Source organism: Anser brachyrhynchus, assembly GCF_964034855.1.
Source record: "Anser brachyrhynchus genome assembly, chromosome: 4".
Classification (NCBI taxonomy): Eukaryota; Metazoa; Chordata; class Aves; order Anseriformes; family Anatidae; genus Anser; species Anser brachyrhynchus.
Genome location: NC_137698.1, coordinates 2,731,753 through 2,756,250, shown reverse-complemented (window position 1 = coordinate 2,756,250; position 24,498 = coordinate 2,731,753). Strand labels below are relative to the sequence as shown.

General features: G+C 40.5%; 2 protein-coding genes across 36 annotated transcripts in view; one reads left to right on the top strand and one right to left on the bottom strand.

Moving 5' to 3' along the window:
* Window positions 1–24,498, top strand: part of ANK2 (ankyrin 2) — a gene marked incomplete at its 5' end in the record, with an annotated part of 358,674 nt that overhangs the window by 272,238 nt on the left and 61,938 nt on the right. For all 35 annotated transcript variants that reach the window (XM_080591203.1, XM_080591200.1, XM_080591209.1 and 32 more), the window contains 2 exons: window positions 4,976–5,048; window positions 23,488–23,632. In XM_080591203.1, coding sequence (XP_080447329.1) covers window positions 4,976–5,048; window positions 23,488–23,632 — 218 coding nt within the window. The remainder of the gene's footprint in view (window positions 1–4,975; window positions 5,049–23,487; window positions 23,633–24,498) is intronic.
* On the bottom strand, window positions 17,026–20,181 carry LOC308194109 (uncharacterized protein; the record flags this gene model as incomplete). Its single annotated transcript, XM_080589514.1, has 3 exons — window positions 17,026–17,916; window positions 18,037–19,430; window positions 19,992–20,181. The coding sequence occupies 3 exons, from the start codon at window positions 20,179–20,181 to the stop codon at window positions 17,869–17,871; spliced, it is 1,632 nt and encodes a 543-aa protein (XP_080445640.1). The 3' UTR covers window positions 17,026–17,868.

Genomic DNA, 24,498 nt, shown 5'->3' with positions numbered 1-24,498 from the left:
GCCAAGCTTAATGATGCTCACTAGATGGCTCTGAATCGCATCAATCATTTTTTTCACTCAAGGCACTTTCAGTTCAAATGGATCCTGTTTTTCCAAAATACGGAAGAATTTTTCCTTATGTGTTCAGTCCTCTCACTCTTGGTAATCTGTATTTTTCAGGGTTTGTGAATAGTAGATGCTGTCCATCGGCAAGGTGATACTGTTGCTTTAAGCCAGGAAAAAGCATGTATTTTGACAAACTGAGAGGGGAAGGCTTTCTCTCCTTGTAATTTTACCTCCCATCTACAACTTTTTTTAGAAGTTAGGAAGGGACAACATCAAAAATAGTGCATCATTTAAGAAATCAATTTTACTATAAATTTCCATTACTGCATTTTATATTGGAACCTTGTTGTAGGATCATGCTTTTTTTTTTTTTTTTTTTTTTCTTTTTAATGCAAGTAAGATTAGAAGTCTAGAAAACCTATCAGATCTAGATGTCATTTAGGAGCTCACAGATTGCTTAATAGATGCCACTACTCAGTTAGGGAGGGGGCTAGGGAAAGGCGAAGGAATGCACTCTTGTTTAAAGAAATGGGAAAATTTGATTTTGCTGCATGCTGATGGCAAGTCTCCTTGTTATTAACTGAGGAAGATGGAATAAAAGTAGCACGGCGTAGGGTTACAAATAGAGTGAGCCATAATTTATTAAAGACCTGCAAAAATCAGACTGAGTCAGGTTTGGACAAGGAATTCCAACATAATTCCAGAAGTCTTTTCATAAGGACTGTAGGTTTTTGTTGATACTTCTTTCACTTTCTGATTTGACTATCTAGCACATCACACACATACAAGCATAAGCACATACATATCTAGAGATTTAAAAAAATATAAAAGCTAGATAAAATTTTTCAAGAAACATTAGCTCTGTTTTCTAAAGTATATATTTTTTTTATTCTCAAATGACACCTTTGCTGTTCTTAGTCTGTTCTTTGCTGTGTCCTGTCACCCTTTTTCTATTCAGGCCTGACATAAGCTGTAACTAACTTCCTTTCTATCGTACATTGCATAGCGCTGTAGAACCTTGTACCTTGTCATATATACGTATAATATGTTTAGTAATAATAAGGATCCAACTGTGAAAAGACACCTGTGAGTTATTTACTTTGGTTAAATGTTTCTTTAAACTTTGAGAGTAGTGGACTTTTCAACCAGATACCAGATGCTTGAGGTTTAGGACTGAATCAAACACTGAAACTTACTTGCATAGCTGAACTCTAATACTTGCATATGAGAGAAATCTGAAATCTTGCACTGTGTCTGCGTACAAACCACTATTTTTAAAAGCCAGGTGGGAACCCTCAGTGAACTCAGCAGATTTTTCAGATATGAATTTGTCTGAATCTTTTATCTTAGGGATATACAGAATGTAAACCTCTGTTGTTGTTGTTGTTGATGATGGTAGTTACTGTTGATTAAACACAATTTTGAACAAGTGCTAAAAAGGAGAGAGAAATAGCAGGCACTCACAGGCACTCCCTGCAATAAAGTTCTCCAAATGATGAGGTTGGTATTGCCAAACCAGCATTTAGCATTGAAAAAAGGTACTGTCACCATAGCTACTTCATTCTCTGAGGTTGTAGCAGAGTGATGCATGAAGGATGTTAGAGAGGCTGATGCTTTATTAATATTCAAGTCACTGCCATTTGAGATGAGGAAAAAATCTCCAGTGCCAAAGCCTTTGGTCTAACTTTGAACAAATTTTCCTCTTACTTATACAAGTATAGTTGTTAGTGGAGCCACAGGAATATAAAACAATAGAGTAAGGTGCACATATTTTTACTTAGAGATGAAATGGAAGTAAAACAGAATAAGCCAGACTTTCAAAGGTTTACTGTGCAATAGAGTTTGGGGTTATTTATACAAATAGGCATAGTCTTCTTTTAGACAAATTAATGCACGAGGAGCCTTATGATTTTTTTATGCTGTACTGCTGTTGAGTAAGCAATTGCTGAAAGTGCATGCAGGTTTATATAAATCCATCTGAATTATTCTGTGTGAACACAGGAAATTCTGGCCCTACAAAGAAAGTTTTCAATACAGAAGCTTAAAGTGAAGTCCAGAATAGAGTTCTCAGTGGCCCTAAACAATAGAGAGTGGGCCATTCATGGAACTGGATAAGGATTTCAAATTTTGTATTTGTCATTTTTAATGTGCCTATCAATTAAAAAAAATCTAATACATAAAAAGATTTTGTTTAAAACAACAACAACAAAATAATTCCCAGCTTCTGTTGGGAATTGATGTAGCATTAATGATTCTTACTGAGTTCAGTGTTCCAGAGATGGTATTACAGAGTTTTTCTTCTGAAATACAGTCACACATGCACACACACATATACACACACATTGATTCATTTTTCCAAACTGTGTTTCAATTGTTAAATTATGTAAAAGTTTTCTTATACTGAAGGGAAAATCAGGAAATAAATACAGTATCATTACTCCTTTGTAAATAAATAATAGTGCCTGAAGTTGTTATTATACAGGAGCAGTACAAATCTAATTTATGAATAAATTGATGCTGTGATAAATGAACATTATTTACTAGGGTATGCAGACCTAAGTGAATACAAAGACAATACACAATATACCTGACAGGCTGTGGGGAAGATACTCTACACCTGTAGCTTGTGGATCCGTGTATTGTACCGTCCTTTCACTTCTCTGTTCTTCTAACTCAATGGGTTTTGTACATAAACCAAACTGGGGAAACATGTTTTCTTAAATAAATTTTGGTAATACAACAAACATGCAAAAACTAGCATTTGTGACTCCTAGGCAGTCCACTTCTTTCCCCTTTCTTCAGAACTTGATCATCTCCTTCTGCCTTTGTTTTCCTGACTTTTCTGTTATTTTACCTGGGGAACCTACAAACTGGCAATAGCAAATCTGTGTTACAATTTGTGTAAATATTATTATAATGGCAATTAGGATGCCAGTAAATTGGTACTTACGTACACTTCGGTATTTCACTTGAAAAATGCGCAGCCCCCTTCACTTGGATTTATTTCTTTAGCATGGTGCCAGTGATATTTATTATTATTATTTTTTAGCGTAGGATGCATTTGTTAACTCATTGCTGTATTGTTGAAGAGACAAGGTCAATGTCACCTGAACAATAGCATGCTCTCCATCTGTCACAGCTGGCTTTGTCACCCTACTGCATTTGTATCTGTGAAGAGCTGTAGGGATGCAGGGGGAAAAGTCAAATATATTGGTGGAGGCATTCAGTGAATACAAACGATTTTTTTCAACACAGCACATGTGTTATGAAAAGCACTGCAGCAGAAATAACTGATTTCTGAGTCATGGTTAAAAGTAAGTTTAGGAGACCTAATTGGGATTACCATTTGAAACAAATGTCGTTGTCCTTTCCCTGTACCTCAGGAGAATTGAGAACTGCTGTCACGGTTAAATAAGTTTTCAAAAATGTAAAGCAGGCTCTTTAAACAAATTTCCAAAGTAATTACTCTATTGGTAACTTTGTTAGTTTTGCAAGTGCAGTATCTTAGAATAATCAAGAATGCCATCTTTGTCAGCTAGTTAGAAAAGTAGAAATATGAGGCAGAATCTGGAAAATACCTGGTAGGTTTTGTGCGATGGTAACGGCTATTGACTTCGCTGCTTGATATCAATGGGCATTTTCCCAAAAGCACGTTGCGTAAAGTCCTGGGGATTTGGCTGACATTAATTAGCACTCAGATTGCATGCTCTTTCGCTGCTTCTGCGTATAATGTTAATTTATGCTTGATAGATACCATCCACGATGGGGAGTGAAGTACTACCTCAGTGGGAGTTTCACAACACCCACGGTCTCCTGACATTCCCCGCCACGCCAAAGGGGCACATCTGCTGCCACATGCCTTGAGGGGTGATGAGTTCACTCCCCTCCACAGCTCCTCAGTTCAGCTGACTGTACAGAGCTGGGTGGAGCCAGGGAAATATTTATTTTTCTGTTGTGACTAATGCTGTTCTAATCACTGCTCTTGTTTAAGTCCCTGACGTTTTGTCTCTTGTATTGGAACACTGAAGAGCTTACTTCAGACAGCTTTCTCACACCTTGCACTTCTTGCAGCTTCTCTCATTGTGTTAACCACTTTTCTGATGTCTATCTTGATGCCAAAAGGATATCCTCCATTCTTAATTCAGCACCCCTAGGCATCTCGTGTTTCCTCCTGGAAGTCATTTATGCAGATAAAATCACATATAAAAAAAATCTTCCAGCATTCTCCCACTCTGTGCTCTTGCACTTAGTGTCTTTTGAGCTGTATTTGGTCCATGCTTGTCCTGTACCACAAAATCAGAATCTCCAAATAACATTGTTCTGATGTATATGTGATTTGGGGGAATACAAATGATTTATTAAAGGGATATCATTAATATGCAGTGTAGTCAGTTCTGGGGGGAGTGGAGGAGAAAGAAATGTTTCGAGTGATCTGTGTAGATCCTTCACATCTTTTTTTAGTTTCAAAATTTCACATCATTCATAACTTCATTTCCAAATGCTTTACGATTTAATAATTTCCATATGCCACATGCAACTTTGTGAATCTCTTCTGTAGACATTACCTAGTTCATTTTAAAATCATCTTGGAAACACTGAACCGAATTGTTCTGCATGCACCATTTATAAATAAATTTGCTATGAACTTGCTTTTCTTTCCTTGTTTTTTTTTTTTCCCCTCTTCTGACCAGCTCATTATCTTTGTGTGTGTGTGTTGTAGTACTTCTCTGCCAGAGTAAATGTCACCCTATACAGCACTGAGAACAAGAGCTTCTGAAGTAATGTTGAAAAATATAGTTAGGGAAAGGGGAATCACATTATGAAATGTCTCAACAGATCCTCACTTCTGCTGCTGTTGGAAATATTCTGTTATAAACTTTGCTGCCTCTTTTGCTGTTTAATTTGAGGATTGATGATTCTGTCTTTGCAGACTGTAACGGAGAAGCACAAGCTAAATGTACCTGAAACAATGACTGAGGTTCTGGATGTTTCAGATGAAGAAGGTGAGCAACTTTAAGTTCCTATTCCATATCACCTATGCCACCTATAATACAGGTTTAGGATAGCTGCTTCCGTACTTCTACATCTCTGTTTTGCAGTGCTTGAAATGATGATCTGTGTAATAGCATTTTTTTAATGATGTAAGCATTATGGCATTTGAGTAAGTATGCCAAAAATTGACCCAAAACTAAAACGCAACTTCTTTTTTAGGAAAAATAAATAAATAAAAGCTTACTATCTTATCTGAACCAAATCAGCAAATGCAAACATTTCCCAACTTGACATTTCAAAATTTAAATGTAAAGCAGTCCCAAAGCTGGATTTAACCCTCACATAAAGATGAATTTGAGCAGTAAAATCTTTGGATCACAGCCACTTATTTCAGATACACATATCTAGGAGTTCTGCTTAATTGGAAACATTCACGTAAGAAGATGCATAAGGTGGAAGGTGAGGACACTGTTCCCTAGAGGGAGTATTTGGCACACGCAAATCACAGATGCATACAGCATGACATAAAGTAACAACATGCTAATAACTTTGGCACTTTGGTCCCAGACTTTATTGTGTGCACAGACGAGAGGCATATGTTGTATCGCTTAGCTAAGTCCCAAGAAAATTTCTGTGAACTTCTGTAGGGACTGATAAAGCACTGTGGTTTTAAACAGCAGAGAGTTAAGGAAATAGCTTAAAAACATCCCTTTCTAAAAGCTCTTGAATGGCATCTTACAAATTTTAATCACTGGGGCAACTAATATATATACATGTACTTGCAAAAATTTTCTAAGTCATTTTTGATAATCAGAAGTGTTAATTAATACTACAGTATCTTACATATGTCATATTTTATGGTTACTATTCTTTTGTATAAATAATTTGTAGAGAGGTTGTAGTTTCAAAAAATCCAAGGGATTTAGGAACGCAAGTTCTTTTTTATTTTCTTTTTTCCATTTTTTCCTTTTTTTTTTTTTTTTTTTCTTTTTACAAAGAACACAAATGCACTTGTGGTTTTAAATTGTCCTGGAAGTTACTCACATTCATATTCCTAAACTGTTTGTATTACTTCGTGAATTATGCTGATAAATGAGTTACACTTGGGAAAATACTTTGTTTAGGCTCCAGATACTATTTTTTTAAAATGCTTGCAAAGCTGCAAGTCAAAGCAAACAAGTGTTTATTTGTTTTGTTTATTTATTTTATATTCAAAATAAGCTATTTTCTGCTGCAAAATGATCATATAAGTTCTTTGTGTCAGGCTTATTAATGCTGTATATTCTCTGTTTGAAAAACATCCAACTGCTTGTATAATTATGATGACAAAAGACCTTTATATTACCTGTAGCCTTATGTTCATTTTGTTTCATTTTCTCCCATTCTTGTGAACTACTGTTTAGCCATCTTTAAATCTGCAAAGCATAGTATGTTTATCTGCTTCTACAGGATTAATATTTAGGGTATTTCTTTTTCTCAAATCAATTTGTATGCTGAACAGCCTTTAAACACTCTGATGATGAACGCTTCAGTGATGGGGAAGTATATAGTGGCAGAGGTGCTGTTAGCAGATATTCATGGAGTAAGATTTACAGACTTTCTCTTTTTGTTTAACTTGGTTTGTTTGTTTTATTTTTGTGCGGAAGCAACACAAATTTGCTTAAGCTGGGTGCCTAACACTGCTCTTTTCCTTACTTATAAAGTGTGGCTGGACTTGTGTGTCCTGAAAGGTGGGAGGAATAAGGGAAGCCAGAAAGTCCGAGATTTGTTACCTGTATCTCTAATTAGTTGGCAGAACTTACTGTGGCCATCCAGCATGACTAATGCTCTCCGGTGCATTGAATTAACATTCTCTGCTTCCTGTTACCATCTGACACCTACTGTTTGTCAATAGTCAGCCAATATGATATAGGTACTTGGGCACGTTGCCTCTCAGGGCTGCACTGAGCACTCACACCAACAGTGCCTCTGTCTTTGATCCTGCTGCAGGTTGCTAAGCAGGTTGGCCACAATTAAAGCACCTCATGCCATTGTCCTTGTGGAAACAGTTTCTAGAGGCAAAATATAGAGGATGTTGAAAAAATGGCTAACGTGGATGGTATTTATTACAGGAACATAAAGTAGCTGGGCGCAGAAAGAGTGGAGGACTTTTTAATAAAGAAGATGAACCTTTAGTGATAGTGTAATCTTTGTAAGTGGCTTGCAATAAGGTTTCTCTAATACTGTGTTCTTGGCAGCTTTAAAGTGACACAGTATGTTCTGAAATAAATTAATGTGACATGGTAAACCTGCCAGCCGTAAGCATATAATGATAAAGTTGAACACAACAAAACTACTGGAGCAAATAAATACTTGAGGTTCCATGGTGGAGCCTGTTCATCCCTGGTGGTTAAGTATTTTACATTTTGCCTGGAAAACAGTTATCCTGCATAATTAGTATACTGTTACAATAATAATACAGTATTCTTACTCCTAAAATCCAGTCTTAGCAGTATAAAGTGAAGGACCGTATGGTCTATCAAATATTTTGGCTTGGTAGGTAAGTAATTCTTTAATTTTCATGTTTAGCACTAGTATTATTTAGAATTCTTTACCTTTTAGCATACCTTAAAAATCCTACTTCATCTGCTCTAGGCCTATTATGTGGTTCTAAATACGTGAGATACTCTGTGGCAGTAATGAGCCTTTCCTGCTCTGTGACTGTGCAGTTTTATTTAGCAGTTTTTTAATATACCACATAAATACACACATGCACATGTGTTTCTTACTGCTGCTTTCTTTGCTTGTAGTACTGCCAACCATGAAGAGTGTTTAAGGATAGTCATACATTGTTAAATCAATGTTCAGAAGGTAATGGTCTGATATTGGAAAAAAGAAGGAAAAAAAAAGGTTAAGAATGTGCTGCTCGGGATTACACTACAGATTCCCACAGGCATAGATGTTAAGTGATGTGATTCCTGAAATACATATCCAAGCCAGCAGAAATGCCTTGTGTGCATACAGTCGTACTATAAAAATGTGCATTTTTTTAATCATCGTATCTGATTTTGCCATTTGTCTGTATTGTGACAAGTTTTAGTTCCGTTAAAGCTGTTGCCACAAAAGAAGCAATTTGCACTTGAGGTGTCCTTGCAGCAGTAATGGGCAAGTACTGCAAAGTATCTTTTAAAATTTGAGTGAAATCTACAGAATTAGTGAAGTTAAGCACAGGCAGATGTTTCTGTTAGGACTAAGTCAGTGCAGACACACTATGAAATCTAGACTATATGTTTCTCTCATATGTTAATATCATATTGAGGAATATGTTGCTGTTCATCTGTACTCATCTCTTACATTATTTTTGTGGCTAAAGAACTGTACAGACTGCTGATGATTTGCCTTTGCGAATCCCATCTGAGACAGAACAGCAACTGTAGCTCTCTATACAGACCAGTCAGTAAAAGAGGTTATCAAAGAGCTCTCACTTATGTCTGTTTGGACCTCTATCTCCAACTGTTTTCAACCCATTTACCTTTTATAAGGCTTCACTGTCTCTCTGAGAATAAGTTCTGGCTGCTGCAAGAAGTTGTCATAGGTCTAAACCACACGTTTCCATATCCTGCGTTATGTCAGCACAAACGTTGCACCATGTGGTGAACCAACCCTGGGAACTAATGTATCCAAAAATGAATCTTTGTTTGTTTTTACAAGCTGTTTTTCAGCCAGACTACTTTTGCAGGCAGAAGGGAATAGAAAAGGTGAAGCAGAAGGTGAGACACCATTGTAGTGGCAGCATGCCCCTGAGATGGCTATCATAAAGGTCAGTTCACACTGCACAGTCATTGATGCTGACATTTTCATTGCACAGAAGGGTTAGACAAAAGTCAAGCAAACTGTCACGTGCAAATAGTCAATGGAGTCTCAAAAATCAGATGGCATCACAATATCCAAAGAAAAAGCATCCTTATCATGAGGAGTGCTTGTCTAAAAGTTGGTAGAGATTCACCCCAATGCCTGGTTGAAACACAGGGTTGTTTTTTGTTTTTTGGTTTTTTTTTTAATTTTTATTTCTTGAAAAAAATCTAAAGGCCATAAAGTCATCTTAAAAAGAAAGACAGTAGGACATTGAATTTGTTGAAATGTTCATAAAAATGGAAACAGCATCATTGCATGTCCTTAAATAATTAAAAAAAAATAAATATATGCTAGTACCTTTATATGGTAGTGACCCTGGGTCAGATTGTTGCATTTTTCCTCTCACAGAGTTGCTCCTTTTTCCCCCTTTTAGTTGTCAAGCTTGATCGAAATTGCGATACTGCATCATTTAAACATATCCACGGTAACAGTATCTGCATAACAGTGGGGTTTGCTATCCCTTCATGGCTGTGCATCAGTGACAGTGGCATATCAGTATACTATTGTGCTGCCTAAGGACAAAAAAAATGTGATCTTAGATTCTAAAAAAAAAAACAGTCTACAGCTAATCCATACCCATTTACATCAGATTTATGATTTTAAAAAATATCCATTTTATGGATTAAAAGTTTTTTCCAGAATAGACCATTTTTTTTTCATTCTAGACAAAGTGTAAATGAACAGAACTTCCAAAGTTGCTCATTAGGTCTGGTTCAGATATACATGATCAATGGAGTCAGGCCATGGACTGAGAAGTTACTGCTTTGCACATATACAGTCCTGTAGGGTTCAGGAATTTATTTCTATACCATTGGTGATTCCTGAGTGACCCTGTGAAAGTCAGTGTAATTGTCTTGGGCCAGTTGTTGAATGGAATAATGAAAAGCTGCTTTGCCTGGCCCTTTGGGACCATGGAAGAAAATGCTGCATGCACCTGTCTACCTGTCTTCATAACTGCTTGTCTGGAACTAACGGACCACCTCATTAGTATTATGAATAGTGTTATTATGAAATGATAATGTGCTCTGATGCCCCAAAATATTATTTTGTCAAAGAGAACATTTTCTGTTTGTGGTAACTGCAGCTTGCACATTGATAAAAATACTGAATTCCACAATAGTACCTCTAACAGCAGTAAACAATGCTAAAATGTAACAGCGAGTACATTAATGTTACTGTCATATGCGTGAGAAACGAGCTGTTAAATCTGGGCAGAATTCATTTATGTTGTATATGCACATCATTCCAATGAAATAGTGGCTTAATTAGTGGAAGACTTAAGGAGTGATTTGCCTAATAAAACCTGGAATTTAAAGTTGAAGCCAGCAACTGTTCCTGGTAAGAATTCCATAAGGTGCTGTTAGTGCACGTTAAAACACTGTAAATTCAGAATAACACCACTGAATTAATTCACACTCTAAATTAAGCATCTTATAACTAGTGGTGTAAAATATACCCAAAGACAGGTGATTTACAGAAGTAAATCAAAAGCTATGTATTGAAAATTCAACTGAAAAAGGGAAAGAAACGTGCTCACAAAGAAATAGGAAGTGAGTGAGTGTTAATTCTTAAAACTTTACTTATGAGAACCTGCACAGAAAATATGCCTATATCAATCCCAAATTTTTTATTAATTTTTATGCTTTAGATGCCCTAAAAGATTTGTTTTACGGATGGTTTACATTTACAGCTGGATCATTTTAACAAGGTCATCATCCATGATGATGGGAATTGGTTCTCTGAAATTAGTTATACTTTATCTTTTTGCCTGAGCAAAAGGAGGATTTAAAAAAGAAATTCTTAAAAGTGTCAGATATGCCAATGCCACAGCAAATCTGAAGAATGGTAGCCTTTTTTTTTTTTTTGTCTGTGTCTTGTTAATGCAAAAGGTTCTCAGTCTAATGGTTAGCTGCTCAATTTTTCTCTTATAGCTTTATTGACATTGTTGCTAGGATATGTAAAGAAAAAAATATAACAAAGGCTTACTTGAATTTTTCCACTGAAATCTTTCAGACAGAATATAGCTTTCATTTCTTTTTTTATATCTGGTACTGTCATTACAAAGAAATTAGACCTATTTTTATTGGGATAGAATCTGCTAAAGATTGCTCACTTGTCAACATTTTAGTACTGAAAAATAGGAGATTGTGGGTAGGCTGCAAAAATTTTGGCAAGTTTTAAAGAAACTGATGTTCTTCATTTGCTTCAGTGTTGTTGACAAAAAATAGAATTGACCAGATTAGCAATAATAAATGATGTCAGTGAAATCCGTAGGCATGATCAAAAGTACAAACACATTTGTTTGTGCAAAGAAGGAACAATGCATGTGCATTACCAGGAGACACTACTGTATTTACTTATACGTTCTGTCCTAAATTGTTACTTTATGAGCAATGTTGAGCCTTGCATTATTTTCTGCAGAGATTGAAATCTCTGAATCTGAAAAAATCTGAAACATGGGGAGCTACAACAGATTGTTCATTCAAGCAAATCAAATCAGCGTGTTAAAAAGGAGAAATGTGTTTTTGACTAGTCATACCCATCTGATCGGAAGATGTCTTTAAAGCTACTAGATGTTATTCCTACCCATGGCTGGTTAAAAAAAATGTCTGCTTTTGCATTTGCATTAACCTTAATTAGCTGAAGATTGTCCCAGTCAGAGGAACATTACCCATTCCTTGCACACCAGGTATCTCGGGCAGTTGTTCCCTCTGGAACAACACAGCTGTGACTTGTGTGTCAGTATATAACATTTTATAAATCTTATAAAAAGTGCTACGTGAAAGAGAGGTACTTGCCATGTGAATTTCATAAAGGCAAAATTAGTAAGTAAATGGGATCCTTGGTAAGAAGGAAAAGACCATTTCCCCATCGTTTGCACTTTAACAAGTGCAGAATTTTGGTGAAGGTTTGTTCTGAGTCACAGATGTCCGTACAGCTAGAGCAAACTTTCCTTGCTTAATGCCCCATGTAAGTGTTTCATATTGTGAGGAAATTTCTTATTTCATAGATAACACCTGATTTAAAGTGAATTTTCTTCTTCCATGAGAATAAAGCATCATTCTGTTGGGGAACAAAGAGCTGAATCAGTTCTCCATCACCTTCCCCAATATGTTTTTTTAATGACATTTCCTGCTCAGAAATCTCAGTGGGATCTGCTTTATTGCTCCTCTTGAAGCCATACAAGGAACTCATTCAAGTCCCAGGTTGACCGTACATCCCATGGTAGCCGCACCACACCTCAGACTTGTCAGCATGCCAGTTAATATGTGTGACTTTCCAAGGTTTCTGTGGCTTAGAGAGGCAAGAGTAGCTTGTCCTGCTCCGGTTCTAGAAAGGTAGTGCTTTTCTTCTTTGTTACCTAGATCCAATTTAGCAGCTTTATAAATAGCCCTGCTATTACCTCTTGTATTTCAGGGAAACTCCTAGTGTGGGGGAGCCATTAAATAGAGGGTCGACTTCAGGGAACTGGAGGTGGCCAAGGGAAGTGTCAGAGAAACTCTGTGTTATGCATTTCTTTTGAGATGCTTACATCAGGACTTAGATATTGCAGTAAAAATCATGCTTACCATAGCTGTCCCTTCTCCATCTGTTACTTTTAAGAAGCAGCACGTATGTGGGGAGCTGTAGACTTATCTGCATGTAGCAGAGAAAACGGTAATTTTGGCAAACTCACATGGCTGTATCTGGCTGTAAAAGCATCTCTTAAAGGCAATTTCTGGCAGTTTCTATCACAGCCCTCCTTCTTTCGTTTTTTAACCTTTTCCTACATTTTCTGTATGTTTTGTTAGAAACAGTTCCAAAGGAATTCTCCTGCAGAAATTGTCTGTTGCAATTCACTTAAATAGCAGGAGAGCTCTGAGGGAACAGCCTTTGTCACTGCTTCCCCAAAACAGTTGATGCTGTAGACGTATATCCAGAGTGCAGTGGTATAAAATTTAAAACTGCTTATCTGATCAAGCATTTGCATGTGACAGTAAGGAGGATATTTTTTAGGGGGGGAAGCTATTCTCTTTTAGAAACATTAATCAAGCACTTCTCCAGTTGGCCGATACTGACTTGCTAAGGTGAGAATTGCACGTGGCTGCGTGCCCCCAAAGCTACTGGGTCTTCAGTGTTATTTTGCATTTAAGCATGTTTTTGTTGAAAGATCTCGAAGTGGTTCCCAATTGCTGGTTAATTTAATCAGTTATATAGGTAGGAAATAACCACTGAACTAGAAGAAAGGGACTGGACCTATCAGCATGGGTCTCCAGCTTGGATGGTTTGATAAAATCCCCTATGTTCAGCCAAACCATCACTGAAGGAGCAGATCTGTGGTCTCAGCATTCAGTCTATTTCTCTTAAGAGTCCATTAAATGATTTATGATGCTCAATACCTGTGTTGAAACGCGTGCAATCATCAGCATCAAACTTATTTTTTTCTGTACTCCTTGTTCAGAGTAAGACAAGTACTTACTTTTCGACTGGCCAGTCAGATATTAAAAATCTGCCTGGGTGCTTCCCTTCCTGCTAAGAGACATCTTAGCAGTGGGTCTCAGTTACTACTGTCTATATTTGGATAGCGTGGGTTCTTGGTACACAGAAATAATATGTGATCAGCGTAAATGGAAAAACAAAACAAAAGACCGGTAAGAGTTACCATACAACATTGCTGACTTGAGCAAAAATTTGAATAGTTGTGGATTTTTGTGAGCTGGCTGTTTAATGCACTCTCTGAAAACAGCTCTGTGTAGCTCTTACAGTGACTGGCAATGGTATTTACTCAGCTCCCTAATCTAGGCGAAGAGAAAAACCTCCAGGCAGCTGAATTTTGAAAGGGCTGGTGAGGGGAAGGTTCTCGTTCATGCTGGGTGTGTTTTTTGTGTGCCTGCCTGCCTAACTGCGCGATCACTAGCCGCATGCAGGGCTGATTGCTCCTCAGAGCCTGAACCGTGTGCCTCATGTTTCATGGTGGTGTGAGGCTCCATTGAAGCTGCCCGAAGGTCAGCAGTATGATACCACTGCTGCTCTTTTAGGTCAGTTTCTGTGGCAGCAGCGTCTTAAAGGTTCGGGGTCCTCAGAGAACTAGCTGGTCAGTTTTTTGGGGTACATCTACAGCACAAAACAGAGCAGAGGGGAAAACTTCCCCCATCTTGGTTGCACGTCGCGGTGCAGGATTGTGTGGGGATACCTCTCGGGTGAGCTGCATGACCTTGCTGCTGGCTTAGGGGCTCCTGCTGTGGGATAGCTCATTTGCTCACATACAGCCCTGAATCGCCGTGGCTGTCGTGCTTCTGAGCCGGTGTGTTTGCACAGCTCTGTACTCCGGTACGCATGGATTCACCAGCACAAGAACCTCCATGCTGTGCTTTGCTGCTTAAAGTAGTTATGCCTTTGGTTGGCTTGGTTAAGACAAAGATTTAAGACTAACAGAGCAACCATTTAATGTAGTTTTCACTTGCCCATTACTGGTTTCTTTATTGGGCCTTCCTTGCCTTAAGCATAGTGGTTAAGTCCTTAAACTTATCGAATTTTCAGGTTCTGATTCTCAGATTTACTGTCTCTTTTTTTCCACCTCTACATCCTGTTTTCTTCTCTTCTTTCGCTGTCTTTACTCACCTTTGATCCAGTGCTGCAAAGTGTTGCATCCCCCTTCTGCAGAAGAGGCCACTCAATTTAATAGGTTTTGAAGGCAGCCAACAACTCATAGAAATGTTTAGCACCTTTTTTTTACCAGTTCCACATCTCCTTCTCCCTTTTTTTCCAAGAAATAGGCCTGGAACCTTATGGACAACTTAAGCTGTCCCCATGACCCCTTCTCCTGCAACCTGACCCTTGCCAGTCCCACCCTTTGTTTCCATCCTCTTCAAGTGATTTCTCTCCTTCTTTGATTCTTTTCCTCTCGCCTTCTGAGGAGAAACGAAAGAATCCTGCATGTTGCAAACCTGTACAAAATGTATGATTCGGGGGGTGTGGGGTGCTTGCGTTTTGTTCCAAGGCATTAGTTTGACCACTGGAAGCAGATTAATGGACAAACTGGATCACTGGTGAGAGTGCAGTGGGACCGTGACACTTTGTGTGCTATGGGAAAGCTACCCGTTGTACTGGGAACTATTTGCACTCTGCAAAATAAAAATAATAGCAGCAACAAGTGCAGGAACTCAAATATTTGCCATTTTTTGTTTAAATACTAAATATAGATTCCTATGTTTGGAGATTCGTTGTTTGACTTCTGTTGTTCGAGTGTCCTTTCCAGTAAAACCCCAGTGTTTCTTTTAGAAGAGTCCAGCTGATTGGTATTTCCTTCTGTGTATTCTCCTTCTGTTCGTAACTCCCTAAAGGAGAAGACATTATTCAGAAATTCGGATTTGGACAAAATCTTTAGAGATATTTGAGAGATGAGCAGCGGCAGTGATGAAAATGGAAATTGGAAAATTTTGAAAATTGAAATGTTTCCAATTTTTCCAATTTTGAAAAGGGAAATTGGAAAATTTTGCACGGGAAATCTTGTAAGATCAATGTAAAGAGCTATATGTGTCATGAACTGCTTAGTAAGTGGAGAAAACATGACTGCCATTAATTTGGTGGGGAACGTGAATGAAGCATTTCCAGCATGATTAAAAGGGGTCATTTCTTGTACTGCTACAAAACTGCCATCCAGTAAAATGTCCTGCGTAAAGAAGCTCATGGTCAGCTGAATGTGTAACTTCTTCTCGGCAGATAACAAGTCTGTGTATGTTTTTGTACAAATTCCAGCACAATGAGTTGGCTGAGATTCAGTAGAGCTGTGTGAGATATTTTAATGACGACACTGAGATATTTTAATGACAACGCAGTGTTACTGGCAGGATGAATGAGTGCTTCTTACACAGACTTAAAATAATTCCCGTTGTATATGTGCAATTGCCCTGCAGGCCTGACGTTAAGACTCTCAGGTAAGCACAGTTGTATGAAGAGTTATGCTGCTGCACAACCATTTATACTTCAACACATTTTTTTCTTCATATACTAGGCCATGCAGTTTTTTTTAGGAGTTTTGGTTTCATTCAGTGAAGAAGGAAGGGCACAGGGCTTGGTGGGGAGTGATATTAACTTCTGGTTCCCTCACTCAAGACTAGTATACTAGCAAGTAAGCTGCGTTACCAACAGATAAATGTTCTGAAGACATTGCAAAGAAAGGCTGAGAGAGTTGGGGATGTTTAACCTGAAGAAGAGAAGGCTCCAGGGAGACCTTATTGTGGCTTTTCAGTACTTAAGGGAGCTTATAAAAAAGATGGAGAGCAAATTTTGCTTGGTCGTATAATGACAGGACAAGGGGGAATGGTTTTAAACTAAAAGAAGGGAGATTTATATCAGAGGTTAGGAGGAAATTCCTCACTCAGAGTGTGGTGAGGCACTGGCACAGGCTGCCCGGAGAAGCTGTGGATGCCCCATTCCTGGAGGTGTTCAAGGCCAGGTTGGATGAAGCCCTGGGCAACCTGACCTAGTGAGATGTGTCCCTGCCCATGGCAGGGGTTAGGACTGGATGGTCTTTAAGGTCCCCTTCAACCCAAGCCATTCTATGATTCATGTATATTCCTACTACTGTTTACAGATACATCATACAAAACTGCCAGTGTTATTTAGACTCATTATTGACAACTCTTAGATGAGAAGCCAAAGTTGAAATAAGAGTAGAGATTTGATTTTGTATTTTTTAAAGGATGTGGGTGTGATGGAAGTAGTGAAGATTTTGCCTTTGTTTCTATTATAGCTGGAATGTCCGGTGTGATTACTAGTACCTAGTTATTCACAATATAACTTGATATTCCTTTTATTGTTTGATTAACATCATTGCCTTAATATCTTCCAAGTTTTCACTAAGCCCTCTGCTTTATAATTTGACATTCCCAGGAAACAGGAGGCATCATCTGTCGGAAGGCAGGAAACATGCAATGATTAAATGCATTTCATTGTCTTCTGTGAAACTGTGCCCAGTTTCTCCGTCTTAGTGTGGGCAGATGGAATTTTCAAGAGCTGTTGTCTGTATGCTGCGAAGATTTAGGGCTCACTTTTATATATAATACTTGTGTACACACACTGTTGACGGAGGGAAGACACAAACGCTCAATATGAGTGTTAAGTATGCTTCAGCTTTAATGGATAGCTCAATTGTCTTTTATCGTGTACAGAATAATTAGCTCATACATATTGCAAAAGCCAAGCTCCTTATTGGTAAGCGTCATCTACTGCCCTATCTGTTAGTTCCGCATTCTTCTATCCGCTAGTTCCCATTTCTAATCTAACTATAACTCCCAGGGCAGTATGCCCTCTACTATCATTGTTTCTAATTGCCTGGGATTTCTCACAAGAGTTCCCAGACAAGCCTTGCGTACGTGTCTTTGCTCTTGTTTCTCTAGACCAGCTGGGTGCGGTAATCCGCCATTTCCTTATCTTGCAGCTGCATGATATCAATGTGATTACGCGCAGCGAGCCAGTCCCCAACAATTCCCCCGTTTTTATTTTGAACCAAAAGCTTTCTATAGATTTTTCTATCAATCACCGCACACACTGCAATAAGCAAGGTACAATAAGCAACAGGGTCAAAAAATCTCATGCAGAACTACGATTGTAAAGTAGTGTGCCTACTAGAATCTACATCAGTCAACAAGCCACTAAGCGCTAGGAATGTTGCTTCGCAGCGATACTGCTTCTTACTCGCACAGCACAATCACACAATCACACAATCATGCAGAGAGGCCTCTTGCACTTCTCATTCATACCACAAGACAATATCACTTAAAATAATTTGTGTGCAGCTTCAGGAGGTCCTTGTCTGCTCCCGTGGTGAGCGGCTGAGAGTGGAGACCCCTCCGAGGAAAAAATGCTCGGGGTGCACCTAGGGGCGTCCGTTCCACAGTCGATCCCACAGCCGAGCAGAGCGGCTCCTGGCGCAAGGAAGGATGCTATTATAGTTTATATAATGACAGCAAAGAGATGCATTGCAACGTGTGGCATTGACCCCTTTTTTTTTTTTTTTTTTTTTTTTTTTTTTTTTTTTTTTTTTTTTTTTTTTTTTTTTTTTTCTGATGCTCTACCGACTGAGCTATCCGGGCAATTACACCTTACACATGCTATACCGACTGAGCTATCCGGGCAATTACACCTTACACATGCTATTACTGTTGCTAGAAAAACCCTACTAGTTAACTGCTCGAGCCTTTTTATTAGGCAACTAAATACTACTCGCGCCGCTACTATAATTAGGACAATTATTAGCAGTAAGCGTAGCCCTTCTTTTATCAGACCCAATATCCAACCCCCCATGTTCCCAAACCAATTTGCAAACAGTCTATCAAGCCAATTATCTTGGACCACTATCTTCTTGGTGTGGTCTCTCAGCCATTTCAGCTGCTCGTGGATTGATTCGCCATGGTCCGAGAGATTAAAACAGCACATTCCTTCGAGCTCTTCACACCCGTGGCCCTGTGCCAGCAGTAGAAAATCAATCGCCGCTCTGTTCTGTAACACAGCGTGTCGCAAGCTATCCAGGTCCTGGGCCATTTCTGTGAGTACCTGCGTAGTCACATTTGCTTGTTTTACAGCCCAACAAGCTAGTTTCCCAAGACTAGCCATAGCATGAGCCACAGCCACTCCAGGCACAAGTGCCGCCGAAAAGAACCTTTCAGCAGGACCCCAGAGTTCGACCTGGTCATCGCAGTCACTCCCCAAGGTTTTTAGACTGCGTCTCGTCCGGCGTTTCCATTGTCGAGTAATGTTTCGCAGCTCTTGACTATGTAGATCAGGGGCAAACAGGGTCAGGCGTCCCAAATAGCACGGCCCACCGTGTGCATTTGCTGGAATCCCCTGCCAGGCTCGATCTCCACAGATCAGGAATATACCAGGTGGTAAGGCCTTAGCAGTTTGCCTTGGCCATGTGCTTGACTCGTTCCCGTATGCCCCCATGGTGGTGTTGGTGGTGTCGTTGTACCCGCAATAGCTGCTATTAGCTTCGAACCCCCTTGTGTGAGAGGTCACATTAGTCCATTGAATCATATTTTGTTTTCCTTTATTCCACATAAAGCACGTCTGTGTCCAGTTATTACTGGTGTTCCCTACCGCCACTGATCCCAACAAATCCAGTTCCTGGGGATCCCATGGCAAGCTCGTGTTCAGAGCCACTAGCGCCGCCACAACGGCGTCGGAGAGGTTGGACGAAAGATCGAACAAATCAGTACTTGCGGAATATGGTGCTAACAGTTGTTTCAGCTCCTCCTTGTTCCCTATTGGGACCCCGAACAAACAGGTGCGGAAGGGATCAGTCGCTTTGGCAAGAGACAGGCAGAATTGAGCCAATCGAGTTCCCTTCGGTATATGTAGCGGAGGGAACATGGCTGATACCATAATTTGTATCTCCTCAGTAAAGTCCTTATCAATAAGTCCTGTTAACACTAAAGCCCCATTTAATGTCGCCGATGACCTTCCGATCAGAAGTGCTCCAACAGGCTCATTATTAATTTTTACAGGTCCCATAACGCCTGTTTTCACCCCAACAGGCTTATTGTCCATCAAAGTCACATTTACTGCGGTTGCCAAATCCAATCCCCAGGCTCCCTCTGGTGGCTGGTTGGAGGTGAAAGGATTCGTCTCGGTTGGAGTCTCCGCAGCTGCCGCCGCTGCTGAGGGGAAAGCCGCTTTTTGTGTCATCGCGGGGCGGCGGTTCCCGCTGGTCTTCCCGTTTCCCTGGGTCTTCCGCCGGCAAGCGGTTTCATTATGCGTATCAGATCGGCAAGAGGGACACCACACATTAGCCGTCCCACATTGCCTCTTCATATGACCCGCGATGCCACACCGATAGCAGCGTAGTGCAGGTCTTCTCGACGAGTGAGGTCTTTTTCCACTTTGCAGGGGGGCAAGGGCGGCGAATACCTGCGACTGACTAGCCTGCAGTCCCTGAGTAATACTTTCCCCTACCTTTCGAATAGCGTCAACCAATAGCGCCTGCGAGCCTATCGGTATCCGCGACAATCGATCAAGAGCCTCTTCTATAGTCCAGGTACTGGGCAGCGTATTTAGAACATTTCGAGAGGTTTGATTACAATTTTGAAGGGCGCATTGTTTAAGAATAGGGCCTTTGAGATATTCGGGTAACCCAGCTACCTGTATAGCTGCGGCAACCCTATCAATAAATGTTCCAAACGCTTCGTCTCGCCCTTGCTTGATGGACATATAGGAGGGCATTCTTCCAGGCTCTCTAATTTGGTCCAGTGCTCTCCTAGCTAGCGTCATGGTCGCTTTTGCCTTATCCGGCCCCATTAGGGCCTGGGCCTCCAAGCGATTGTATGCACCGACCCCCAAAAGCTCCTCCAGCGTGACCCCGTATAATGGATCTCCGGGCTGACGCTGCACCGCAACTGCCTCCTGACAAGCTGAATGCCAGTGGGCATTAAACAGCAGAATCTGATGCTGCGTCAGTATTAGCTTCATGATATTACGAATGTCACCGGGGAGCAGTATATTAGTGGACCACAGATAGTCTAACATCTGTTTCGTTGGCTCCCCACGTATTCCTGACTCATTTACCGTGGCACGCAATTGGGTCAGTATTTTCCAGTCCAGATTTGTCATAGTAACAGTTATCTGGCCCTGGGCGTCTGGTGGAGAATACACCACGGGGAAGGCGCCTACAAGCGCTGTCGCTGCCCCCACATCACCTTCACGTAACGCCTCCCCTGCTATTTTCGCCCAGAGTCCTGCTCTCTCCGACCCCCCTGATTCGAGTCGCATATCTTTCAAAAATGGATTCTTATTTCTCCCTTCCCTTGTCGCCTCTTCCTCGGGAGTTTCCGGGGGTAGAGGAGGCGCACTGGGTTGTGCTCCCTCCTCCCCTCCCCCGGGGGCCGGGGGTAGAGGAGGCGCACTGGGTTGTGCTCCCTCCTCCCCTCCCCCGGGGGCCGGGGGTAGAGGAGGCGCACTGGGTTGTGCTCCCTCCTCCCCTCCCCCGGGGGCTTTCATAGTGAATTGCCGGACTGATGGAGGGAGGGGGTACGGATTGGTCTCTTCATCTGCCCTCATCGTTTTGCGCAGCCGTTGTGTCGCAGCGGCTGCCACTTTCTGCTCTACCCGATATATCGTTAAAGCGTTCGTAACAGCCCGCCATGGTTTTGCCAGCTTCTTAGCCGTCTTAGTCTCATTAATCATTTCCTCAAACAATATATCACCAAACTTACGCCACTCATCCTCCTCAAACAATGTGTCAGGGTTAACAAAGCAGCCCTTCGCCACCCCATAGGCCACTAACCCCTGTAATTCTTTATGACAATCTATATCTGGCGTCTTACGCTTTTCTAAAAAGCACTTAAGTAAATCAGTTGCCGCCTGTTTCTCCATGCTTACTCACGGTGCCGTTGCCCCCGTGCAAAGCGTGTCTTACGCTTTTCTAAAAAGCACTTAAGTAAATTAATTGCCGCTTGTTTCTCCATGCTTACTCACGGTGCCGTTGCCCCCGTAGAAAGCTTCCATTCGCGGCGTTCCGGCGGGACCCGCTATGGGTTCGTCCCGGGCGCTCTTCCCGAGTCGCCTTCTGCTCGCCCCAATCTTATGTTCCGCGGATTCCAGGTTACGTAGTCAGAACCGGCTTTCCCCTTGTACTCCGTCGCCTAATACCGGCTTACTCGTTCAGGGTTCTCGTCCAGCAAGGCCTGTTCGGGCGCCATCTGTTGTCGACGGAGGGAAGACACAAACGCTCAATATGAGTGTTAAGTATGCTTCAGCTTTAATGGATAGCTCAATTGTCTTTTATCGTGTACAGAATAATTAGCTCATACATATTGCAAAAGCCAAGCTCCTTATTGGTAAGCGTCATCTACTGCCCTATCTGTTAGTTCCGCATTCTTCTATCCGCTAGTTCCCATTTCTAATCTAACTATAACTCCCAGGGCAGTATGCCCTCTACTATCATTGTTTCTAATTGCCTGGGATTTCTCACAAGAGTTCCCAGACAAGCCTTGCGTACGTGTCTTTGCTCTTGTTTCTCTAGACCAGCTGGGTGCGGTAATCCGCCATTTCCTTATCTTGCAGCTGCATGATATCAATGTGATTACGCGCAGCGAGCCAGTCCCCAACAACACACAAAAATCTTTAAAATCCCAAAGCTTACATGTTTTTAGGTGAAAAAATTAAAAATGATTTATTTATTAGCTGAAACATCAAGATAGAAAAACTAACTTGATTTGTTTTCTGAGAACAAATACCAAGTTTTCTTCCTTTAGGAGTGAGCACCACTCATGTGCTTTGTTGTGCTAAGATTTTGCAGGGAAAAAGAAAGGGTGCTCTACTAGAAATAGCAGCAGTAGCATTAATTGTTTTTTGCAACCTTGCTTTGTTAGGTCTTTAGATCACACAGGAGACAACTGTCCTGATGCCCAGTGAATTCTGTTTCTAACAGCGCAGATACCACTTGTCTAGCCCTTGCAATCCTTTGTGTTTCTGAGCATATCAGGGTGAATTCCTGCAGCTGGGACGTGTAGCTGCTGAATACTGTTCCTGTATGACAGCTGCAGTCTTCTTCGCATAACTGAACAGGAGCTTCAGGTTCTTCACACTTGCCAATGCAGCTGAGAAAATGAGAAAAACTGGACACATTGATGGCCAGCCCGGGGTCCTGTTGCGTGCTTCTGTGGGCCACACCAGGCTGCTGGCAGGTTCACGCTAACCAGTGCAAAAGTGGCTGAAATACATAATGTCTCCGTGAATAAACTGTGGAGAGAAACTATCTTGCAAATAGGAATGAAAAGAAACATCTACATGCTGCGTGGCAATTTAAGCTGTTTTGTTTGTCTGCCAGGAAAGCAAACAATGTCTTCGTATAGACAGAATTTCCTTGGGAAAATCATTTTGAACCTGAAAAGTCAAGTTATATGTGCAAAAAGGTTACTGTATCAAATAACCAAGTATCATTTAGGCTTTGATTCATTATGAATTACTTTTGGATTAACGATCAATATCATCTACACATGTGAATTTATTTCCAGATTCTGGATATGGCCATGTTTTAGAAATAATAATCTTTTGCATATCACAGAATGATGTTGGAACTTGGGTGAGTTGTCCTCATATGAAGAGGTATTTGGACAATGGAGAGTTTGAATTAGGATTTGCAACTGTCAGGCATAAGTCTAGAGAAGACACTTTTTCAGGTGAAAACACATAACATGCAGTCAAATATATGGCAATATTTAATCATAAACTTCCCAGTTGTGATACAACATACCTGTGACTAGAGAGCTAAAAAAGGTGAAGTGAGGGACAGACCATGCTTTACAGAATAGCAAAGAAATTTGCCCCTTGACAGTATGTGCAACAGCAAAAAATAGATGAAATACAATTGTTTATTCAACTTCATTTATTTTAATTTCCTTTAATCCTGCTTGATGTGCAAGCTTCATTAAATACATTAATTGCTTGTGGATTGCAGTGTTTCTTGAATGGGAAATGCCTTCCTGTAATTGTGCCATTCAGCTGTTAGATCCCAATGTGCAAATGAAATCAAACGTGCGTGTGCTTATCTCTGTCCCTTCTGTGTTTGGTTTAAAGGTGATGATACAATGACAGGAGATGGAGGAGAGTACCTTAGGCCAGAAGACCTCAAAGAACTCGGAGATGACTCTTTACCAAGCAGCCAGTTCTTAGATGGTATGAACTACCTGAGGTACAGCTTGGAAGGAGGGCGATCTGACAGGTATTTGCCTGGACACGTGTTTTCTTGTGGCAGTTCTACACACGTTTTGTTGCAAGTGTTTGAAATTCCTTTCTCAGTGTCTCTAAATCAAGGGAGACATGGGATGCACTTGTCAAGATTTCTTCATTAGATAGGTCGGTGTGCCAGTTGCCACTTCGTAGGAGAAGGTGTGGTCAGGAGGAGTATCTCCTAACCAGTCCAGAAACTAATACATCTGGCACTAATACTGTACTCAGAATCTAGAGAAGAAATTGTTCCTGATTCTTACTTGATTCTTGAAAAAGCATGGCTTGCTTTATTGTCTTTGTGGTCAGGCAAAGGAAGAAGAGTCTAGCTGTATATGGAAAGGGCTCGTGAATCATCCTGATCTCCTGCCATGAGTGAGGGAATGGGTGGGTGGACAGGGTCTTTTAGCAGTAGGTGAGCTGACTTTTTGGAGTAGTTCATGGGGAACTAAGATTCATTAAAAACAAACAAACAACAAAAAAACAACAACAAAAACCTTGGGATCTTGGCAACAGAAAGTATTTGTAGTGTGAAAGTATTTGAAAACTTCGTTTTCCAGTCTTGATTGTTATTCTGGCAGCATTTCTGAAGCTCAGTGGAATCAGCTGGATCTGTTCTGTTTACTTCAGTAGGCTGTGAATTGCTCCTGGAACAAAAGATGTCAGGAAACAGCTTAGTTTGCCTCACAGCATGTGTAAATCTCTCATCACTGAGGTCTTATAAACTTGGAGTCTTTGTTGGTTTTTAGACAGCTCCAGTGAATCCACTGAAAACAAAGTGACTGTGTTGCTTTTGAGTCTCAGAAGATGTTTATGAACTGCATGAGAGTGCTTAAAAATCAAACTCTTTTATTATGCTTT